This window comes from Perognathus longimembris, chromosome 9 (genome assembly GCF_023159225.1).
Source record: "Perognathus longimembris pacificus isolate PPM17 chromosome 9, ASM2315922v1, whole genome shotgun sequence".
Classification (NCBI taxonomy): Eukaryota; Metazoa; Chordata; class Mammalia; order Rodentia; family Heteromyidae; genus Perognathus; species Perognathus longimembris.
Genome location: NC_063169.1, coordinates 72,444,964 through 72,464,890, shown reverse-complemented (window position 1 = coordinate 72,464,890; position 19,927 = coordinate 72,444,964). Strand labels below are relative to the sequence as shown.

General features: G+C 60.6%; 1 protein-coding gene across 4 annotated transcripts in view; it reads right to left on the bottom strand.

The window, feature by feature from the left end:
- The window catches only part of Smoc2 (SPARC related modular calcium binding 2), an 84,235-nt gene extending 66,172 nt beyond the window's left edge, over nt 1-18,063 (bottom strand). For all 4 annotated transcript variants that reach the window (XM_048354454.1, XM_048354453.1, XM_048354456.1 and 1 more), the window contains exon 1: nt 17,934-18,063. In XM_048354454.1, coding sequence (XP_048210411.1) covers nt 17,934-18,017 — 84 coding nt within the window. In that variant the 5' untranslated portion in view covers nt 18,018-18,063. The remainder of the gene's footprint in view (nt 1-17,933) is intronic.
- Between the last annotated feature and the right edge of the window lie 1,864 nt (nt 18,064-19,927).

Sequence of the window (19,927 nt, the reverse complement as noted above, 5' to 3'; positions counted from 1 at the left end):
TCATCATCTTGGCCACAAAGATGACTGATCTGACTTCAGCCCCTCCAGGTTTGCTCACTGTGCATGTCATACAGAGATAGGCAGAGACCAGCGTGGTGGCGTGACCCGGTTCGGGGCCCGTCTGCGTGGTGGCGTGACCCGGTTCGGGGGCCGTCTGCGTGGTGGCGTGACCTGGTTCGGGGGCCCGTCTGCGTGGTGGCGTGACCTGGTTCGGGGGCCCGTCTGCGTGGTGGCGTGACCTGGTTCGGGGGCCCGTCTGCGTGGTGGCGTGACCTGGTTCGGGGGCCCGTCTGCGTGGTGGCGTGACCTGGTTCGGGGGCCGTCTGCGTGGTGGCGTGACCCGGTTCGGGGGCCCCGTCTGCGTGGTGGCGTGACCCGGTTCTGGGGCCCGTCTGCGTGGTGGCGTGACCTGGTTCGGGGGCCGTCTGCGTGGTGGCGTGACCCGGTTCGGGGGCCCGTCTGCGTGGTGGCATGACCTGGTTCGGGGGGCCCGTCTGCGTGGTGGCGTGACCTGGTTCGGGGGCCGTCTGCGTGGTGGCGTGACCTGGTTCGGGGGCCCCGTCTGCGTGGTGGCGTGACCCGGTTCTGGGGCCCGTCTGCGTGGTGGCGTGACCTGGTTCGGGGGCCGTCTGCGTGGTGGCGTGACCCGGTTCGGGGGCCCGTCTGCGTGGTGGCGTGACCTGGTTCGGGGGCCCGTCTGCCAATGCTGTCTATGGCCAAATAGTGCAGGGCTGCCGGCCACGCTTCATTTATTTGTCCATTTGTCAGTTGATGCACATTTATGCCAGTCCCAGTTTTGTCTGCTTTTTATCAATAACTATCACCACGAATACAAGTACACGTGCTTTGGGTGTGGACTTTTGCTTCCTATTCTCTTAGGCATTTGCCTAGGAATGGATCGTGAGATAATACCTGTTCGACCCATTTTCTAGAACAGGTCCATAGTGCCTCACTTCTCCCTGCAAAGTGGGGGGTCAATATTGGTTACGGCCCTGGTTCCAGTGGGCCTGACTGGAGTCCAGCTTCTCCCCGTCGACAGCCAAGTGCCACGACTGCCAGGCTCAAGTGTGTCTCTGCACCCTCGTGACCACGTCCAGCGATGGACGCCCGGAGGGACCTCTTTGTACTCCACAGTGAAGACCTGAGATCAGATCCCAGAGGCCCCGGGCAGCAGACACGGGGAGAAGCCGTGCTGGGTGGTCAGAACCGGGTAGCTGGCCACGTGCTGGAGTTAGGGCAGCGCTTCGCCCGGAGCTTGGGCGGTGGCAGGCTTGGCAAGGCTGCTCCTCCCACACGCACAGCCATCTGGTCCTCGTTGACACCAAGCACTGAAAAACACAGGCCCACGGGAAAGCGACACCACGCACGCCGCAGCTTTAAAAGCTAACCAACCTTCACTGGGAGGCAAAAGCGTTCTCATTTAGCTCAGCTTTGGTCGAAGGCCTGGAGTCCTTGGCTTATTGCAATACGGTCTGTAATGAACCCAGACTCTTAGATTGAAAACCAAAAGAAATAAACTTGCTGATTCTGAACTTTAAGTGGTGACTTACTCTGACCAGTTCCAAATGGCCCACAACTACGGCAGAAGTCCTGATGATTTATATGCATCAGAGGCCGCAAAATACTGAAATTTGGGGCCCAACAGTCCCATATCCAAACAGATCTGAAGTTAAAACCAGCAATGGACTTGAATACTCAGGCACAATGTTCCCCTGTGAAACAGCATTTGAAGAGCCAACTATATATGAAATGAGCTAAATCTCCAGCAACAAAAAAAGATTGACTTAAGTTACTATAATTCCATACATTACAAATTGTGTAAAACTGAAGGAAGTATTTGTCTTATGTTTTCAATGCAAATGTAGAATACACGATGCTATTTCCTATACACGGTACCTGGATGCACACAGTACATAGAGCACAGATAAAGTGTGCAAAGTTCCCAGGATTGAATCATAAAATGTCATTGGTGGTGGGATCCAAGACGGGGGCTCCCGCAATGCCACGTTTTCGTTCCTGTCTCCTTGCCTGAAAGCCATTCGTTTCTCTATCTCTTTTTATAAAATCATGAGATACTTCAATGGAAGTGTGTGCGGTACGGTCACTCCACGGGACGCGTGTCCGTAGCTGAGGAGGAAAAGCGAGTCCTCTGTTAGGAGAGCCGCCCAGCCCCCACAGAGCTGTCTGCGGCCCTGGGTCGGGTGTCCTCGCCCATCTGAGCCTGGCGACCGCTCTCCTGTGCAGAGGGAGGGTCACAGCCGTTCCCAGGTCCTGTCGCCACCACATCAGCGGTCCCTCCCAGCAGCTCTGGGGGTGGAGCCAGCAGAGGAGGGGCCTGCACGCAGTGCGCACCGAGCCCCTCCACTCCTGCCTGCACGCAGTGTGCACTGAGCCCCATCCCGCTCCTACACACATACAGGTGCTGAAGGACAACTCACCCCCCCCCCCCCGATGGCCTCTGTCCTGGTGTGGGCACGAGAGCCTCATCCCTGTGCCGCGACTGTGTTCAGCATAGGGAAAGGATACCCGGGGGCCTGACATCAAACACCATGCCGCGAGCCCTGGTGGTTCAGACTCCAGATCCCTCAGACTCACCTGCCCCACCTCTCCCCCCCTCCCGTTCTGCCTGCCCGCCCTAATCCAGGCCTCGGCCGCCTGCTGGGCCCGGCCATCCTTCCTAAGTCCTGCGACTTCCCCGCTCCCGGCCGATCCGATCCCAGTGACTTGGGATAAGACAGCAAGACAGCTGTGCCTCACGGCCAGCTCCGGCAAGTAGCTGGAGGGAACGGGTCTCAACAACAATTACCTGGGTTAGCCCGGCCACGCAGGGGGTACAGGTGGGAGAACTGCGGTCCCAGCAAAAAGAGCCGGGGGCGTGGCTCGAGTTATAGGGTCCTTCTCTACCGAGCACAGGAGCCCACGTTCAAATCTTCATATGGGCCAGAATGAAAAGACAACCAAGGCAAACGGCAGAAAAGAACCCGCCGTGAGCAGACCCCAGGGGGGCCTGGGGATTCGTGAGGCTCTGTGGACAATAAGACGGCAGCCCTGCGTGATTCCACGACCCGCCCTCCGAGAATATATCCGAAAGAACGGAAGTCGGGGTTTCGAGGAGGTCTGCTGGTCCACGCCGCACGGCGGGATGGATAACCGTCGTTAAACGCTGGCAGGAAACCTGGTGCCTGGCCCCGAGGGACTGGGTAGGGTCTGGCCGCTGAACACTGGATTTTCAAGGAGAAACGTCTGGCACGCACTACAGAACGGAGGAGCGGGGAGGCAATGATGCTGCACGAAATAAGCCAGGGGTAGAGACAGCACCGCCGGGCCCTCCTTCCGGGGGCCGGGAGGGAGCGGGCGGCCCGGGGCCAGGACGGAGGCGAGGGCTGGCTGGAGGCCGCGGGCGGGAGCCGCGCCCGTGAGGTCGGTGTCGGGGTGCAGTGTCGGGGTCACGAGCCGGAGAGGCTCGGCGTATCCGTGCTTCGCAGCCCGGGGTGTTTGCCGGTACTGAACTGTTGACCACAAAATGATGAAGCTCTGAACATGTTTCAGGATAGTAAATTCTTGGCATGTTTTGCTGCCATTTGGGGCATTTTTGATAAATAGTTTGTGTGTGTGCAGAAATCATGCTATGCTTTTAAAACTTAGAAGGTATTCGACGTGTAGGTAGCAAGCTCTCCCCCTCTCCCCCGCCGTATTTCCCTTCTTTGTTTTATGCTTTTGCGCCAAAGTGACACCGACTGCCTAAAACAGCAAAGGCAAGAATGCAGGGCCGGGATCTGCAGCTCTTGGGCGTTTGTGGCTTTAGACGTGTCTAGCACAGCCTCGTTACGAAATCAAATGTCAGGGGAAAGATCCCTCATGGGTGCCGGAATAGAAATCCTTTTAAAAGTTTGTTTGTCCTTGTTTAAACATAGCACAGTATAATGTCAAAGGAGATGGAGTCTCAAATACCATGTTTATTGCAAAATAGCTTAAAGGACTGGCTTTTGGTGGAAAAGCCCAGACCTTGCGGAGGACGCCGGGGTCCCGGGGTCGGGGGCGGCAGGTCGACCTGCCGCGTCCGCCTGTGCACAGAGCGGCTCGGAACCGACGTACTTCCAGCTGCGTGGGTCGTTTCTACGAGCAGAGCACCTGGGCAGGAAGTCATGGCGTCCGGTCGGTCCTCCTGTCCGGAGCGGGGGGCGGGGGGGGGGCTCTGCTGGGCGGGGGAGGAGGTGGGACCGCGGTGCTCGCCATGCCCGTGAGGCCGGCCCGGGCCGGGCGGGGTGCTTTGTCTCCGCTGGAGCCCCGCAGGGAGCCCCGAGGCCCTGTGCTCTGGCTCCCCAGGCCTGACGCTGCGGGAGATGTGAATCGCAAACGCGGGTCGGTGCCGGGACCCCTGAGAGATTTTGACAACCGGCTCTGCCTTCAACCCCTGGCCCTCGATCCCCACGGATCCTCCCCGGCCAGCCAGACACAGCTCTCATTTACATAAACGAGAAACACAACTGTTTACCAAACACACCAAGTCACCCCTAGCTAAAGCCGGCCCCGCTTTTCAGGGCTGTAGACTCTGCCAAGCGTGCTCCTCTTCCCAAGAGGAGAAAACTGCTGCCACTGCTCGAGTCACCAGGGAGCCGCGGCTTGTCTAAGGGAGGCCGCGCAAGGCGGGCAAGCCAATGCCGGAGGCCCGCGCCAGGCAGCATCAGCGAGGACACCCATACTCCCGCGGGGGGGGCGGGGGGGGTCAGGGACCGCAGGGGGAGCAAAACCCCATGGAGAGAGAGGAGCCCAGAGGGAGGGGCTGCTCCAACCAGCAGTGTTACAAGCCAGTGGCGGAGCCCGGGACCACCACAGATTCCTTCGCAGACCGAGGGAAAAGGCCGTCCGTACAGCCACACAAGGCCTAGCATCTCCCTCAGACACAGGGCAGCAGCACAGAGACGCCGGGTGAACGCCACCCCCAAGGCCCACACAGACGAGTGGAGGGCGCTCCCGACGGGGCGGGGAGACGGGGTGCCGTTGAAAACCACGGAGCAACGGTCTGGGAACACTCTGCACTGCGGGTGCTGAGCACCACTGAAGCCAGGCTGGGCTCCGGAGGCCGGCCCTCCCCGGGCCCCAGCTCCTCCCCCGCGGCCCCAGCCCCTCCCCTGCGGCCCCCAGCCCCTCCCCCACAGCCCCCAGCCCCTCCCCCGCGGCCCTAGCCCCTACCCCGCGGCCCCCAGCTCCTCCCCTGCAACCCCCAGCCCCTCCCCCCGCGGCCCCCAGCCCCTCCCCTGCGGCCCCCAGCTCCTCTCCTGCGGCCCCCAGCCCCTCCCCTGCGGCCCCCAGCCCCTCCCCTCAGCCCTCAGCCCCTCCCCTGCGGCCCCCAGCTCCTCCCCTGTGGCCCCCAGCCCCTCCCCTCAGCCTTCAGCCCCTCCCCTCAGCCTTCAGCCCCTCCCCTGCGGCCCCCAGCCCCTCCCCTCAGCCCCCAGCCCCTCCCCTGCGGCCCCCAGCTCCTCCCCTGCGGCCCCCAGCTCCTCCCCTGCAACCCCAGCCCCTCCCCTGCGGCCCCAGCCCCTCCCCTGTGGCCCCAGCTCCTCCCCTGCGGCCCCAGCCCCTCCCCTCAGCCCTCAGCTCCTCCCCTCAGCCCTCAGCTCCTCCCCTGCGGCCCCTAGATCCTCCCCTCAGCCCTCAGCCCCTCCCCTGTGGCCCCCAGCTCCTCCCCTGCGGCCCCCAGCTCCTCCCCTCAGCCCCCAGCTCCTCCTCTCGGGCCCCCAGCTCCTCCCCTGTGGCCCCCAGCTCCTCCCCTCAGCCCTCAGCTCCTCCTCTTGGGCTCCCGTGGAAGATGGCTGTGGTCCTGGCGCCAGCATCTCCTCCATGGCGTGTTCCCCTGCTCTTGGCACTAGCTCACTGCTGTGTCCTGGTGGAGCCAGGAAGGCAGGCGGCAGGCGGCGTTTACTCAGCGCTACTAGGAGGGGCCGCGTTCGCCCCGAGGGAGGGAGGACCCCCACAATCGCCACCCGCTGCCTCCTGAGGACGGAGGTTGATTTGCAAGTGTTTGACTAGTTTCATGACGCGCACAGCAGGTCTTTTAGCACAGAAATGTTGCTTTGCACGTGAGAAAATCCAAGCAAGAATCATTCATATTAGCAATTCCAAACTTCTTGGGCCCACAGGGCGCAGAGCTGCGCCGCTCAGCCCTCTGACACGAGAAGAGGATTTGGTTTGAATCCACTGCCGCCTGCTTCACAGGGGAGAAAATGCCATTTTTGCCCGCATCGGTGCTGCTCTGGCTCTTGGTCTCCTTCCTAACTATCGCAGCCCCTCCACCCCGTAGCCAGGTGGGCCGTGAAAGCCCGAGCCCGCTGGCACGCCCCGGAACGCCCCGGAACGCCCCGGAACGCCAGCGGTCCCCAGAGCCGCACCCCACCCACCCACCCACCCCATGGCGCCGTGAACACGCCGCTCAGGGCAGACGAGGCTCCCGAGCCGCAGCTGGCTTCGGCAGGAAGGAACGCGGGGCCGGGGCCGGATTTACAGTCCCGCTGCACCAGGCACTGGTCCTCGGCCAGTGGACATGTCCGGGGAAGGACGACGCCGGTTCTTGGCCTCTCCCTCCCTGCTTCCTTCCCACACAGGCTGACATGGACGTAAACACACTGCAGGTGCGCCCTCGATGGGGGAAGAACTCGTCCTCTGGGATAAACGCAGAACGCCAACACCACGCGTATGCACAAATACTATGACAAATATGCTTTGTTCTCGAGGCTTCTGGTAAGAAATGACCACTGGGCAGCCCAGCGCGGTGGAGGGGGGTGGAGGTCTCACATACCGGTCCAGCAGACAGTGGCCTAACCATTAATCACCCCCTCGCCGACTCCTCCCAGAACAACGTTTAACCCTTCTTCTTCAGCGACCAGTGACAGGAACGGCCTCGCGGAGAACGGCAGGAGGCAGGCTCTGGGGCTCTCCAGCCTTCGGAGGCCTCCATTCCAGCTGCACCCGCATTCCACAAAGCGAGTCACACCATCAGAGAATTCCCTGACAGAGCAACGACAGCCCTTTTAAAAATCACAGGGCAACACAGCCATGTGTCCGTGTCCCCTGCCTGGTGCTCACTCGGGGTGACCTCCAAGACCTCGCGGTGCGAGTTGGTCCACCAGGAAGGAACGCTGTGTCCCTACAGAAACGCTGCTCACGTGAGATGGGAAGTTTGGGTGGAAGGACAGACGCCACCCTCAGTTTGCTCTCCTTGTTGAGAACTTGAGAGAAAAGCCAGCCTGAGAGTATTTTAGGGGAGAAAACCAAAAGATTACGGAAAGAGCAATGCCTGCTTTTTATTGAATGGTTACCATAAAAACCAAGAAGGGGATAAAAGGATGAACGCGAGATGAAAAGCAGAGGTACGAAGCAGAAACCAGCAGGCCCCATTCTGTGGTGGAAAGGGAAAGGCCTGGTAGGTTCACACTGTGGTTCTCTGACATGAGCTGTTTATTCCTGAGAGTGTCCGTCCCGAGGTCTAGACAGCCTGCAGGCTGCCCCAGACGCGGCCACCCAGGCTGGCGGGACCTAAGTCCAGGGCCCTGCAGCCCTTCGGTTCAGGGGATGGTGGGTCTTGGGATTGTCCGGAGAATACTTCGGACATGGCATTTGGTTTGGAATTTCCACTGGGTCACTCAAGGCTTTCGCTTTTCTTCCTCAATCTTCAAAATGGGATTGCTCCTGAAGTAAGTTCTCCTATGGCCATTAAAGCTAACGGGCACAATCTGAGCAGAGTCTGCAAACCACCCCACTATGACTACTGATGCTTTCAATCATACTTGTTTAGACCTTTGCCACCTGATACTGTCAGGTCTGTTTGGCTGTAACTTTCTAGAAATGTAACGATGTTTGTTCCTCCTGCTTGGGTCTCTGACTCTTAGATGGATGGGACATCGAGGAAAAACCTAACTGAAAACCCGCAGAGCTGATTCCGCCCGAGGAAATCGCTTGTTCACTGGAGTTCATCAAATGGGACTCTCGCTTCCTGGAAAATGCGTCCGCCCTCCACGGGGGGGTAAGACACCTAGACCCGCTCCGGGAAAGGCTCCACCGGGCTGGGAGAGCCAACAGCACTGTGAGTTCGATCCCAGAGCAGAACCCCAAAGCCCTCCCGCAGCGGAAGGAGAGCAAACGCGCTCGGTCCAGCCGGTGCCAGCCGGCATCTCTACCCAGGGATCGCGTCCTCGGCTGGGGCATGGCGACACCCTGTCCTCACCGCGCCGGCCTGGCGTGATGATGTCATAACGCAGCGACCCCGTGGCTCGGTGGGGTCGCGGGGCCGCGAGGTGGCTCGGACGTCTACCACAGCAGGACGCCAGCCTCCCGGAACCTTCCGGAAGTGAGTCCTCCGCGCTCCCCTCCGGGTCCCCGGAGCCTCCCTTCCAGATGTTGCCGGTGCAGCCTGCCCAGGCTGTCCGGGGACACGTGCTTCCTGCTGGTGACCCAGATTCCTCCACGGGGTCCAGGGGAGACCGGGACCCCGGGGGGATGTCAGGGAGGCACTGGACGATCACTGTAAACGGGGCCCCGATGGACACAACCCGTCCGTCCTTCCCCGCGGGCCCATCCCCCCCATGGCCTCTCCTGGGAACAGTGCGCCCTCCGCGGGCATGGTGGGCGGGACGCCTGAATACAGGCCGGGAAATGGCTTAGTTTGCGTTTTGCCAGTTCTGGGGCTGGAACTCAGGGCCTAGCTTCCATGACTGCGCTGCGCTGCGCTTCCTGTGCGTGGAGGGCTGACCTTCCGCTGCGGGCCGTGGCTCCCTCAGAAGCGATTCTGAAGGGGAAGGGGCAGAGGATGCACACGCGGCAGAGCCTCCCTGTGGTTGCTGAAGGCAGCAGAGGGACTGGGTGCCAGACACGCGCGTGTGCCAGGAGCCATGGAGACAGGACATCGAGAAGAGCTGGCGGGGATGTCTACGGGAAGAGACTTTCTTCCTGCTGGCAGCAGAGGGCAGGACCCCGCAGAGCACGCCGCAGAACCCTGTCATCCGCTGTCACCGTCACCTTCCCGGAAGCATCCAACCGCCCTTGCTGCGCTTTCATGCCATAGTAGAGCACACGGAGCCAAGAGGGTCCCCCTCCTGGAAAGAAGGCTGCAAGAATGAAGACACTGGACGGGCATGTCTTCATTAGGCAGTTAGAAAGAGAAGGAAAGGAACCAAAGCTTTTGGGGAAGCACTCCAGCCCTGCCTACATCAGGCCTGCCTGTCTGTCTGCCTTCCTGTCTGCCTGTCTGTCTGCCTACCTACCTACCTACCTGCCTGTCTGCCTGTTGGTCTCTCTGCCTGTCTGCCTGTCTTCCTGCTTGCTTGCTTGTCTGTCTTGTCTGCCAGCCTGCCTGTCTTTTAGCCTGTCTCTCTGCTTGTCTGCCTATCTGTCTGCCTACCTGTCTGTCTGTCTGCCTGCCTGTCTGCCTGTCTTCTGGCCTGCCTGTCCATCTGTCTGCCAGCCTGCCTGTCTGCCTGTCTGTTGGCCAGTCTGCCTGTCTGCCTGTATATCTGCCTGTGTGCCTGCCTGCCTGCTTGCCTGTCTGCCTGTCTTCCAGCCTGCCTGTCTGTCTGACAACCTGCTTGTCTTCCAGCCTGTCTCTCTGCTTGTCTGTCTGTCTGCCTGCCTGTCTATCTGCCTGCCTGTCTGCCTGTCTTCTGGCCTGCCTGTCCGTCTGTCTGCCAGCCTGCCTGTCTGCCTGTCTTCCAGCCTGTCTGTCTGTCTGCCTGCCAGCCTGCCTGTCTGCCTGTCTGTTGGCCAGTCTGCCTGCCTGCCTGTCTGTCTGTGTGCCTGCCTGTCTGTCTGTGTGCCTGCCTGTCTTCCAGCCTGCCTGCCTGTCTGTCTGTCTGTGTGCCTGCCTGCCTGCCTGTCTGTCTGTGTGCCTGCCTGTCTGAGATCCCTCAGTCATGACAATCACCCACAACACACAGTGGGTCTCACTTAGGTTCCTGCACTGCTTTGTGTAGCTATCAGAGAGAAAGAAAGCACTCTGCTTCTCTGGGATGACTGTAAAGTCACTGGACACCTGAGAGGTAAGCCTCGCATGTTAAAAGAAACAGAGGGGGCTGCAGTAGAAAGAAAAGAAGGAACTCTGAGTGGGACGCCCCAATTTTCTTAAACTCCCTCAGATCTTCAGATACAGGAACTACATATGGTTTCTGAGCCATCCGCCAGTAGAATCAATATGAATGAATGTGTCTAAGAGGAGCATCTTGGGTAAAGCACATCCAGATGTTAGGAAGCTGTCTGACAGCATCGTGACTGATCCAGACGCCTGACACCTGTGTCCAGTAACTGCATCCAGTCACGATGCACTGGTCTGACCAGCAAGGGGAACTGGAAACCTATCTTCTCAAGGTGCTTATTTCCCTCAAGCCACTGAAAGGCAAAGGCGGGGCTGGACAGACCGGCAGGAAGGCGGGGCCCAGCCCTGGGGCAGGATGCTGGTTCACTACAGTTACTGTTAGCCAGGGTCAAAGTCCATCATAAAAAAACGGCATGTCTGAGAACTTCTATACTGAAGAACCTGGAATTTATTATTGATTTAGGAAATGAGATCATTTCACACATCGCTCCAACAATTCACTAAATGGACTGACTTTGTAGCAGAAGGAAAACAGCCTCGTAGTTAGCAAGCCCACGGTCCCAGTGGACAGCCCCGCCTCCCTCCCTCCCTGACTTTATTTTAAAACCAGAATTCTACTTCAGTGACATAACACTCTTATCTGATAGTAGGGGAGCAATACTGAATTTAACATGCGTATCCCAGACAGTGCCCTTTCTTCTTTTAAGTTCTCCAGTTTAGAACGTTGCATCCCGTGTCCCATCTCCACGCTGGCACGGTGAGCCCACGCGAGCGGCAGGGCCTTGGGCTAATGCACCGCGGAGGAGGGGGGACCTGACCAGGACAGGAGCCCTGAATCCACCTCCGGCCCCTTCCCTGCAGAGAAAGGCCCTGTGCTTGGGTTCCCTCTGAGGGAAGAGGAGGGGGATCCACGGGCAAGGCCGAGGGGTCCCACCTGCTTCAAACAGGGGGGAAAAGGTAGGAGGGGTGGCAGGAGCACAGAAAAAGAACGGATGACTCCACCCAGATTATCTCTGAGTGAAAAGGAAGATCTGCTCTTGGCAGCGCCTTCAGAGAGACCAATCTTTTAAGAAGGAAGACCGATGAGCACAGTAGCTCCCCACATCTGCCGTAGAAGGAGCCGGACAGCCAGGCTCGGGTCTGAGCACGCTCCCTTTCCCCGCCCTCAGGCCCTCCCGGGACGTGAGCACCCAGGGCGAGGGTTGACGGCCGCCTGGCGGGGAGGTTGGGAGGCTGGGGAGATGGTGTCGGTGGCTGGCACGGGCGCGGCCCTGCCGCACTTGGGAGAGTTCTAGGAGACGTGTTATCCGTCTGGGGAGCGGTGGTGTTCCACCGGGCACCTCGGCTCCAGGCACAGCCGCAGTCACCCGTCGATCAGAAGACAGGGTTCGCAGTAACGCTCCCACTCGGCATTTTACCTACCCCGGTGCCAACGTGCGCAGAAAGGCGGGAGCTGCGGCCCGGGGCTCCAAGGGCGAGGACGTGCGTGCGTGCGGCACATGGGATTCCTCCCAGCTCTCAGCTGCTGGGAGGAAGGAAGCCCTGGGCCAGCTGGCCCAGCGTGGGGGGAGGGGAGCAGGGGGGAGGGGCAGGACGGACCCCCGGGACAGGAGGAGACGGGACACCGCACACACCGGAATCAAGGCGTGATGATGAGGTCGAAGGGCAGACCTAGCTGAAAGTGAAGAAAGTACTTCCTACACCATCAAAAGTTTAAAAAGAGCTGAGCACCAGTGGCTCACGCTTGTAATCCCGGCTACCCCAGAGGCTGAGATTTGAAGATCTCAGTTCCAAGCCAGCGGAGGCAGAAAAACCTTTAATTCCAATTAACCAGCAAAAAGCGGAGCTGGAAGTGTGAGCCAAGTGATAAAGAGTCCCAGGCGTGATTGAATTCAACCCTCAGTGCTAGCGTGCATGCACGCACGTGCGCACACATACACACACACACAGTTAAGGAAGAGCCACTAGCGCTAGCCCTATAATTAACTGACAGAATTTCCAAATTAGAAAGTGATCTAGGAGTGTGTGCCACGCGTGAGCACTGTCTCTCCGGGCAGTGGGGCTTCTGATGACAACCTCTTTTAAAAGACCCTATCTGGCACCAAAGGCTGCCCGGTCAAAGGGCAGGATCCAAGCCCTGGCGGGACCGCAAAGGAAGCCAGACTGAGAACCGGGCCCCCAGAGCCCGTGAGGGCTCCTCCCTCGAGGATGGGGGATCCGGACAGGCACAACTTCCATCTGTGCACGGCCCTCCCCCCAGAGCAGGCTCCGAGAGAAGGAGTCCTGCGAGCTCCTTGCACACTCGACCGCAAAGCAGGGGATGCCCACGTGTGCTGCCTGACTAGTAAGCCGAGCTCCGACTAGGATGCGGTTCCCAGCCTGTACCCGATGGCAGGGGCAGGCTCATGAATGAAGTGTGTCAGAGACCAGCCCAGCCCGGGGGGGGGGGGGGGGCAGACACGGTGAGAAGCCACAGCCCAACACCAGGGATGGAAGGAGTGGACGGCTCGCAGAGAAACCTGCGGGGACAGAGCCCGGCACCCAGGACTATACAAATGTGACTAGACACCAAGGAGCTCATGCTGGCATGTCGGGTAGCGCTAATGAAGTAATAAAGTCCATATACTGGTGAGTGGAAACAGCAAATGGGTCCAATCGTGGAAGTACAAAAGAGAAAAAAGGCAAGCAGGCAAAGACGCGAGCGAAGGGAGGAAGAGGGGAGTGGGCACTGTCCTGACATCGCTTCTCTTAAATGCCAGTTTCCTTACGAATAAACCACCGTGTCATGTGCAATAAGAATCTGCATATCATTATGCTTTATCAAAGGGAAATTGTCCTGACACCGCCTGTGTGCTGAAAATCTGTCTAAACTTTCCCTGTGCCGCGGGGTCAGGAGAGCTGGGGCAGCTGCATTCACGGGGCAGCATTGACCAGGCTGCAGGATGTACATTCATCAACCGCTGTGTTGGATTGAACTCCTTTAGGCAACTACTTCAAGAATTCTTTTTTAAATTTAATAACTGAAAAAAAAGATTCCCATTTATAATTATGAATCCTAAAACATGAATGCGAGTTAACAGATTACGTGGTGCTGTTTATCCGTTTTTGTTACAATCTTTGTATTTTCAACCTTCGGGCTAGCACTGTAAAACCACCTGAGGATGTCTTGATGTCCATTTTTGCAGTTATTTGCCGTTAGCCTACATGACACTAAGGTTCAACAATTGGTTCCAAATCGCTGAATGTTTCCTCCTGTGGGGGGGGGGGGGGAGCCGGACGCGGCTATCCGTGAGGTGAGGCAACCTTGAAAGCCGTGCGAAGGGTAGCGGTGGAGCCTCGCCCACCCCCGGGCGGTGCTGACCCCATCCCCGGGGCTCTAGCCCACTGCTGACGGACTCAAGCATGGAAGACATTTCTTTCTTAAATCCTACCCAACTGCAGCGTCCTCGTGGAAGTTCATCATGGCAAATTCACGTCCTGCGTGGAGCCGTGAGCCCTTCCACCCAAGGCGTCCAGGGGCTGCCCTCGACCTCCAGCTCAGCACACCCCGCCCAGGGCCACGGTCTGGGCTGGCTGTCACCAGGCTTGGGCCCGAAACCGCTGAGACAGCCACTCTCTTCTCAGCCACCGGGACCACCTACGCCCGGGCTCACGCTCTGGACAATCTTGGGAGGCTTGAAGCTTAGAGTCTATTCATGACCCGAATTCCAAATCGAAGTCAAAATCCAAGTGATATTTTCCCGAATGTTCTTGGTTTCTCAGACGTCAGATAAATGGGCTTCTGACTTGGAAGCTTTTCATCTTGTGTAGGTGCCTAGGCCACCTGCCTACGCTGACTTCTAGAGGTGCATGAACTAGTCTTCCCAGAGCACCGAATGCATTCAGACTTGTGCAGTGGAAGGAGTGGATGCACTCCCGTGAATCTCCGACAGGAGGCAGAGCAGCACCTGAAGGGAGGCGGCACGCGGGCCCTAGGCACGGCGCTCAGACCCGGGGAGGGGACCTTGCTTCGTCATAGGTGAGGGTGGCCGGAGGCAGGGCCCGACAGACGGGCTCGTCATCCAAGTCTCCTGAGCTTGGATGTGGAAAAATAGTGTGACCCATCATTTTCTCCCTCTTACAAAGCAAATAAATACAGGCAGGGATGGAAATAACCACTTCAGCTTTGCTCATCCACATTCCCCGCAGACCAGTGACCGTCATCTCCTGCAGACAAGACCGGCCTTCCGTGGGAATGGGTGGCTCTGAATGGAAGGCCGGGGGTTGGAGGTGTGGCTCAGGTGGCAGGGCACCATCCTATGAGCAAAAGCAAGTGTCAGATACCGAGTTCAGGTCTAAAGGGGAGGGGAGAGGAGGGAAGGGGAAGGGGAAGGGGAAGGAAAAGATAGGAAAGAAATAACCCAGAATGGAAGTCCTCTTTGGTGTGTGATCAGAAAAGATGGTGGGGGGTCCTAATTAATGTGTCTGAGTGTGACAAACCAAAATCGACCCAGGCAACAAATCCCCTGTGAAGGAAGAGAAACACGCGCAGTTTGGTGTTGAAGCGTGGAGAGCAGGTTAGCGTCCAGGCCTGGGCCAGCACGGCCCCTCGTCTGTGGATAGGAGGCACTGGCCGGTCTGCCTCCTGAGAGTATGGACTGGGAGAGGATGGGCGGGGGGGGGGGGAGGTATGGGGGGGAGGGAGGGATGCACTGACCTCAGCTTTCTGGGTATGGATACAACTCCACTTAGTGAAATCTGAAGTGAGTGAGTGAGCTTACAACCCCCAGGAAAAGGGTAAAGGGCCACATTGTTTCCAAGGACACATACACCCCTGGATCCTACAGTTGGCCTGTCAAAATTCATATTTGGTTCTCTGTCTGTGGGAAAGTTGAAGAACTGTAATCACTCTGCTAACCAAATGTCTGTTTACTCTTTGAACGGCATAATTATGTATAAGCAAAACAAATTACAGTAGGAAGTATCCCCTAGTCTCAATCATCTGCAAAGAGAAAAGACATCCTCTACCATGGTCTGGCCTTGGGATATGTGAAATTCTTCGAGGGACCATAAGCCTGGATCCCCATTAGGGAAGACCAGGCGCCCTGAAGAACACCCTCTAATGACCGGAAACCGCACGAAGAGCCGAGGACAACCCAGGAGGTTACACGAGGCCAAAGGCAGACACAAAAGCCTTACCATGCCATTTCTGAAGAAAGGCTTTGGTGGGAAGGAGGTAATTACCAGCCAAGGCCCAGCCAAGGCCCGCTCTCAGTGCTGGACATGACATCACGGGGAGTGGACCAGCCGTGCGCAGCTGCTGTGTTGTGTCCACAAAGCACCCTCTCACAAAGGAGGGACAGGCACAGTGCTTCACCCCAGGTGTGGAAAATTAAACTCCAAGGAGGAGGAGGAGTGCCCCTGTTTGTTTGGGCTGGGTTCTTCTTTGTTTGTTTGTTTGAGAGGTCGAATTAGAAGTCTCCATTGGATGGCCGGTGATTGCAGGCGGGACTCCTGTCTGAGACCTGCAGCCCAGAACGCTGCTTGCACAAAGCTTTGGAAGACAAAATCTACACGTGTCGGGTGGAGACCCACGCCCAACAGCCGCACGGGGGAATGGAGTGCCCCGACCTGAAGATGAGAATAACGGAGTAAACGGGAGGCAGACTCGCGCGTCTCACTTGCCGCACGCCCCCATTTATCTCAGCTCCCCGGGGTCACAGGCACACCTCGGGGTGGGTCTGCTCCAAGACAGCCATGACCCAAACGTTCCTCGACGGCACCACACAATAGGAGTGGCAGCTCCAATGTCTGCCACGCTCTTCTACGGGCCACCGGCACCAAAAACATCACGGACTGGAAATCGGTGTGGACCACATGCTTCCAACAGCCGACTTTAATCCTCGGGACCTACTGAATGCATACGGGTCTTCACCGCCACGACTCGGGTAAGAAAACTCACATCCAGAGCAGCCACGTAACTGGCCCGCAGTCACGCCCAGCAAGACGTGCGCTCCCCTCCCGCGCCCAGCCCATGGGACAACCTCGCAGACAGGAGCTCAGGTTTTGCGTGAGGACTCAGAAAACCAAGGAGTTGTCCGAAAAGCAAAAGGTGATCTGAAAAGAGATTAGCACCAGAGAAAAATCCAGGACCTCTCACACTGACCAGCGGCCAGCCACGCACCTTTCCATCTCACCTCCAGTTCTTTCTGCCCTTACTCCATTCTTGATTTTCTGGACTGGAGGTGGGGCTGAGAAAGAGCATGCCACATGTTTGGTAGCCTTAAACAGCCCCCCACGCAAAAGCGGGCAGCAAGTGTTACATGCAAATGGGATTTTACAGCAGTGTTTTTTGGAATGCCACAAGGGAGACCCTGCCTGCTGGTGGAAGATAACTCCACAGACACCACATGAAGCTGGCGGGTACCACTGCAAGCCAGGAAATCCTGGGGCAGAGTGGAGAGAGACAAGGGCTTGAACCCAGACCGTTCCAGAAGATGATGGGAGAAAGGACAACACTTACTGAATTTTAAACTGTTCTGATTACTGAATGGCCCCTGTGCGTGCGTGCGTGCGTGTGTGCGTGTGCGCACACACACGTAGAAGGGAAAGACACCCAACTTGGCTCTTTTAGGAAAGCGATGGCAACTTCAAGCAGCAGCTGCTAAGAGCAGGAGCCGTTCTAAGAGCTCCCCCCTGGCTCCCAATCAGCCTGAATGTGCTTGTAGTGTGGGTGGGACCCAGGTTCCCAGATCCGCGCTTCTGAGGGCGCACCCCCCCCCCACCGCACTCTTCCAGGACCCCTCGGGGAGGTAGAGGCTGTGAAGACGCCCCCCCTCTCCAGCTTCAGTTCTAATCCCGAGGCACAGACCCCCGCAGCCCCAGAAGAATTTTAGGTATGAGCCATGAGCTCCCCCACCCCTCCGCGTCCGCAGCACCAGAGGCCTGGCGGTCTGCTTCCCTTCTGCCGGGCGCGGGCGAGGGCCAGCCCCAGTCGTTATTTCTCGTAGGATAAACACCCCCTGACAGGGCCGGGGACTCGCAGCGCCCCGGCCCGGGGCTTTCCCTCGCGACCTTCGTGGTTTCCCAAACACTTGTTCAAAAGCCCATCTGAGTGGAATGTTTTCTTTTCTGCAGATTGCATCCATTACGGGTTCTCGGGAGCGGCGGGCGCGCGCGGTTTGCCGGCCCGGTGCTGCGGGCAGACGCCCAGCCTGGGCCGAGCGGGGCTGTGGTCGGCTCGGCCCGGGGGCGGGGGGGGGGGGGGGGGCGGGGGGGGGGGGAGACTCGCTCAGCCTCAGCCCCCATCCCAGGCTCAGGGCCCCTGGAGGGCAACACGGCAGCTCGGAGAGACCGATGGGGGACCTCCGCGGTGGCCCGCGCCCGCGCCCCAGGGCCGGAGGGGTGGACGGGAGGGACGCGCTCGGCAGGCTCCGCCCTCACCACCTGGACAGTCCATCTCCCCCCCCCCCCCGGCTCTCTCTCCAGGACCTCCGAGAGGCGTCGCCCAGGGTGGGCTCCGTGCATCGAGCCCCTCCCTCGCGCAGCGAGGGGCCCCCCAGGGGCTTCCAGGCCGAGCCCGCGAGGGTGCGGGACCGCAGGACGCGGGACGGCAGGACGCGGGACCGGCGGGCTTCTGCGCGGCCCAGCGCCTCGCTTGGGAGCCGGGGCCGCGCGCGCCCCGCGCACCCGGGGAGCCGGGGTCCCAGGGCCGGGGTCCCAGGGCCGGGGTCCCAGGGCCGGGGTCCCAGGGCGGGCGCCGCCGGGCAGCCCCGGGTCCCGGTCCAGCCGGGAGAGCTGGGGCGGGCCACCTGTTCCCGGTGCCTCGGTGGTGCCCGGGCGCGGCGGGCGCGGAGCCCCGCGCGGGACTTACCGTGAGCGCCGAGAACTTCTGCGCGGACGCCGGGGGCAGCAGCCCCGCGAGCAGCGGCAGCCAGCAGAGCTGGGGCGGCAGCATGGTGGGCCCCGGCCGCGCGCGCGCCCCGTCCCTCGGTCCGCCGCACCTGCGCGCCCTGCGCCCCGCGCCCCGCGCCCGGACCCGGCGGCGCGGCGGAGCCCGAGCCCGCGGGGACGGCCGCTCCTCCCCAGTCCGCTCCCGGGGCTCCAGGCACCCAGCTCCGCTCCCTCGCGAGCTGCTTCCCTCGCTCCTGTCAAATACTCTCTGAGCTCCCCGGATCCTCCTCCGGCCCGCCCTCCGCCCTCCCACCTCCCGCCCCTCCCGGCTCGGCCCCTCCTCCCGTGAGCAGCTCCAGCGGCGGCGGCGGGGGCCCGGCGCTCCTCCGAGGTGCCCAGCCTGCCCCGGCGGGAGGGGAGCTGGCTGGTGAGGGCGGGCGCGCGGCTCCTCCCCACACAGCACGCTCCTCGCGTGCAAATGGACAGACACTCTGACGGGCTCTCCCAAGTGGGCCCGCGGCCCGCAGGGGAGAGCCCCTGGGCACACCCACGGCCCGGACCAACGCCCAGGGGGCCTTGTTCCTTGGGCACCAGGCTTCAGGAGTCCTTGGCCGGCCCGCGCTCTGTGGCTCCGCTTGCTCCTGATTACAGGCCAGGTCGCGGCCCTTAGAAGTGCCGGCTGGCTGCTGGCTCCTCAGCCGGGCGGTTGAGCGCAACCACACGATCTGGGCATGGGACCGGAGGCCGTGCCTTTGCACGGGTCATCCCACAGGAGGGAGGACCCCAGACTCGGACCACAGCCTTCGTCCTGAGCAAAGGTGGAGTCCTCCGGCGGCCTCGCGGTGCCTGGGCAAAGCTTGCCAGGTGTCCGTGTGGGCGGCTTGCTCGCAGGTGGAGAGGGGATGGCGAGCGAGGCAGTGCTCCCCCCCCAGGCTCTGGAGAGACACCCTCCCCTGCAGACAGCCCTGCTGACCTAGCTTAGCCTGGGCTGCTGGCTCCACAGGAAAAGGCCCACATTCTGCCTCATGCAGAAAGCCAGCGGAGTGAAGACTTTCAAGGACAATGGGTCGATGGAATTGTCAGGGACGAGGAGAGGACACAACAGAAAACCGTGCCTGGTTTCCTCCTCCAGGCTCAGGTCTGCAGCCCTGCTGTTAAAGGCAGGTGGACTGCGCTTGCGAGGCCTGAGGCCTGCAGCGCCCGTGGGGAAAGCCCTGGAGCCGGGAGGAGCCGCGGAGGGGAGGGGGCGGTCAGGGTGGGGCGGTCACGGTGCAGCGCCCGTGGGGAAAGCCCTGGAGCCGGGAGGAGCGGCGGAGGGGAGGTGGCGGTCAGGGGGCCCGTGGGGAAAGCCCTGGAGCCGGAGGAGCGGCGGAGGGGAGGGGGCGGTCAGGGTGGGGCGGGTCACGGTGCAGCGCCCGTGGGGAAAGCCCTGGAGCCGGAGGAGCCGCGGAGGGGAGGGGGCGGTCAGGGTGGGGCGGGTCACGGTGCAGCGCCCGTGGGGAAAGCCCTGGAGCGGGAGGAGCCGCGGAGGGGAAGGGGCGGTCAGGGTGCAGCTCCGGCCCGTGGGGAAAGCCCTGGAGCCGGGAGGAGCCGCGGAGGGGAGGGGGCGGTCAGGGGCGGTCAGGGTGCAGCTCCGGCCCGTGGGGAAAGCCCTGGAGCCGGGAGGAGCCGCGGAGGGGAGGGGGCGGTCAGGGGCAGTCAGGGTGCAGCTCCGGCCCGTGGGGAAAGCCCTGGAGCGGGAGGAGCCGCGGAGGGGAGGGGGCGGTCAGGGTGGGGGCGGTCACGGTGCAGCGCCCGTGGGGAAAGCCCTGGAGCGGGAGGAGCCGCGGAGGGGAGGGGGCAGTCAGGGGCGGTCAGGGTGGGGCGGTCACGGTGCAGCGCCCGTGGGGAAAGCCCTGGAGCCGGGAGGAGCCGCGGAGGGGAGGGGGCGGTCAGGGGCAGTCAGGGTGCAGCTCCGGCCCGTGGGGAAAGCCC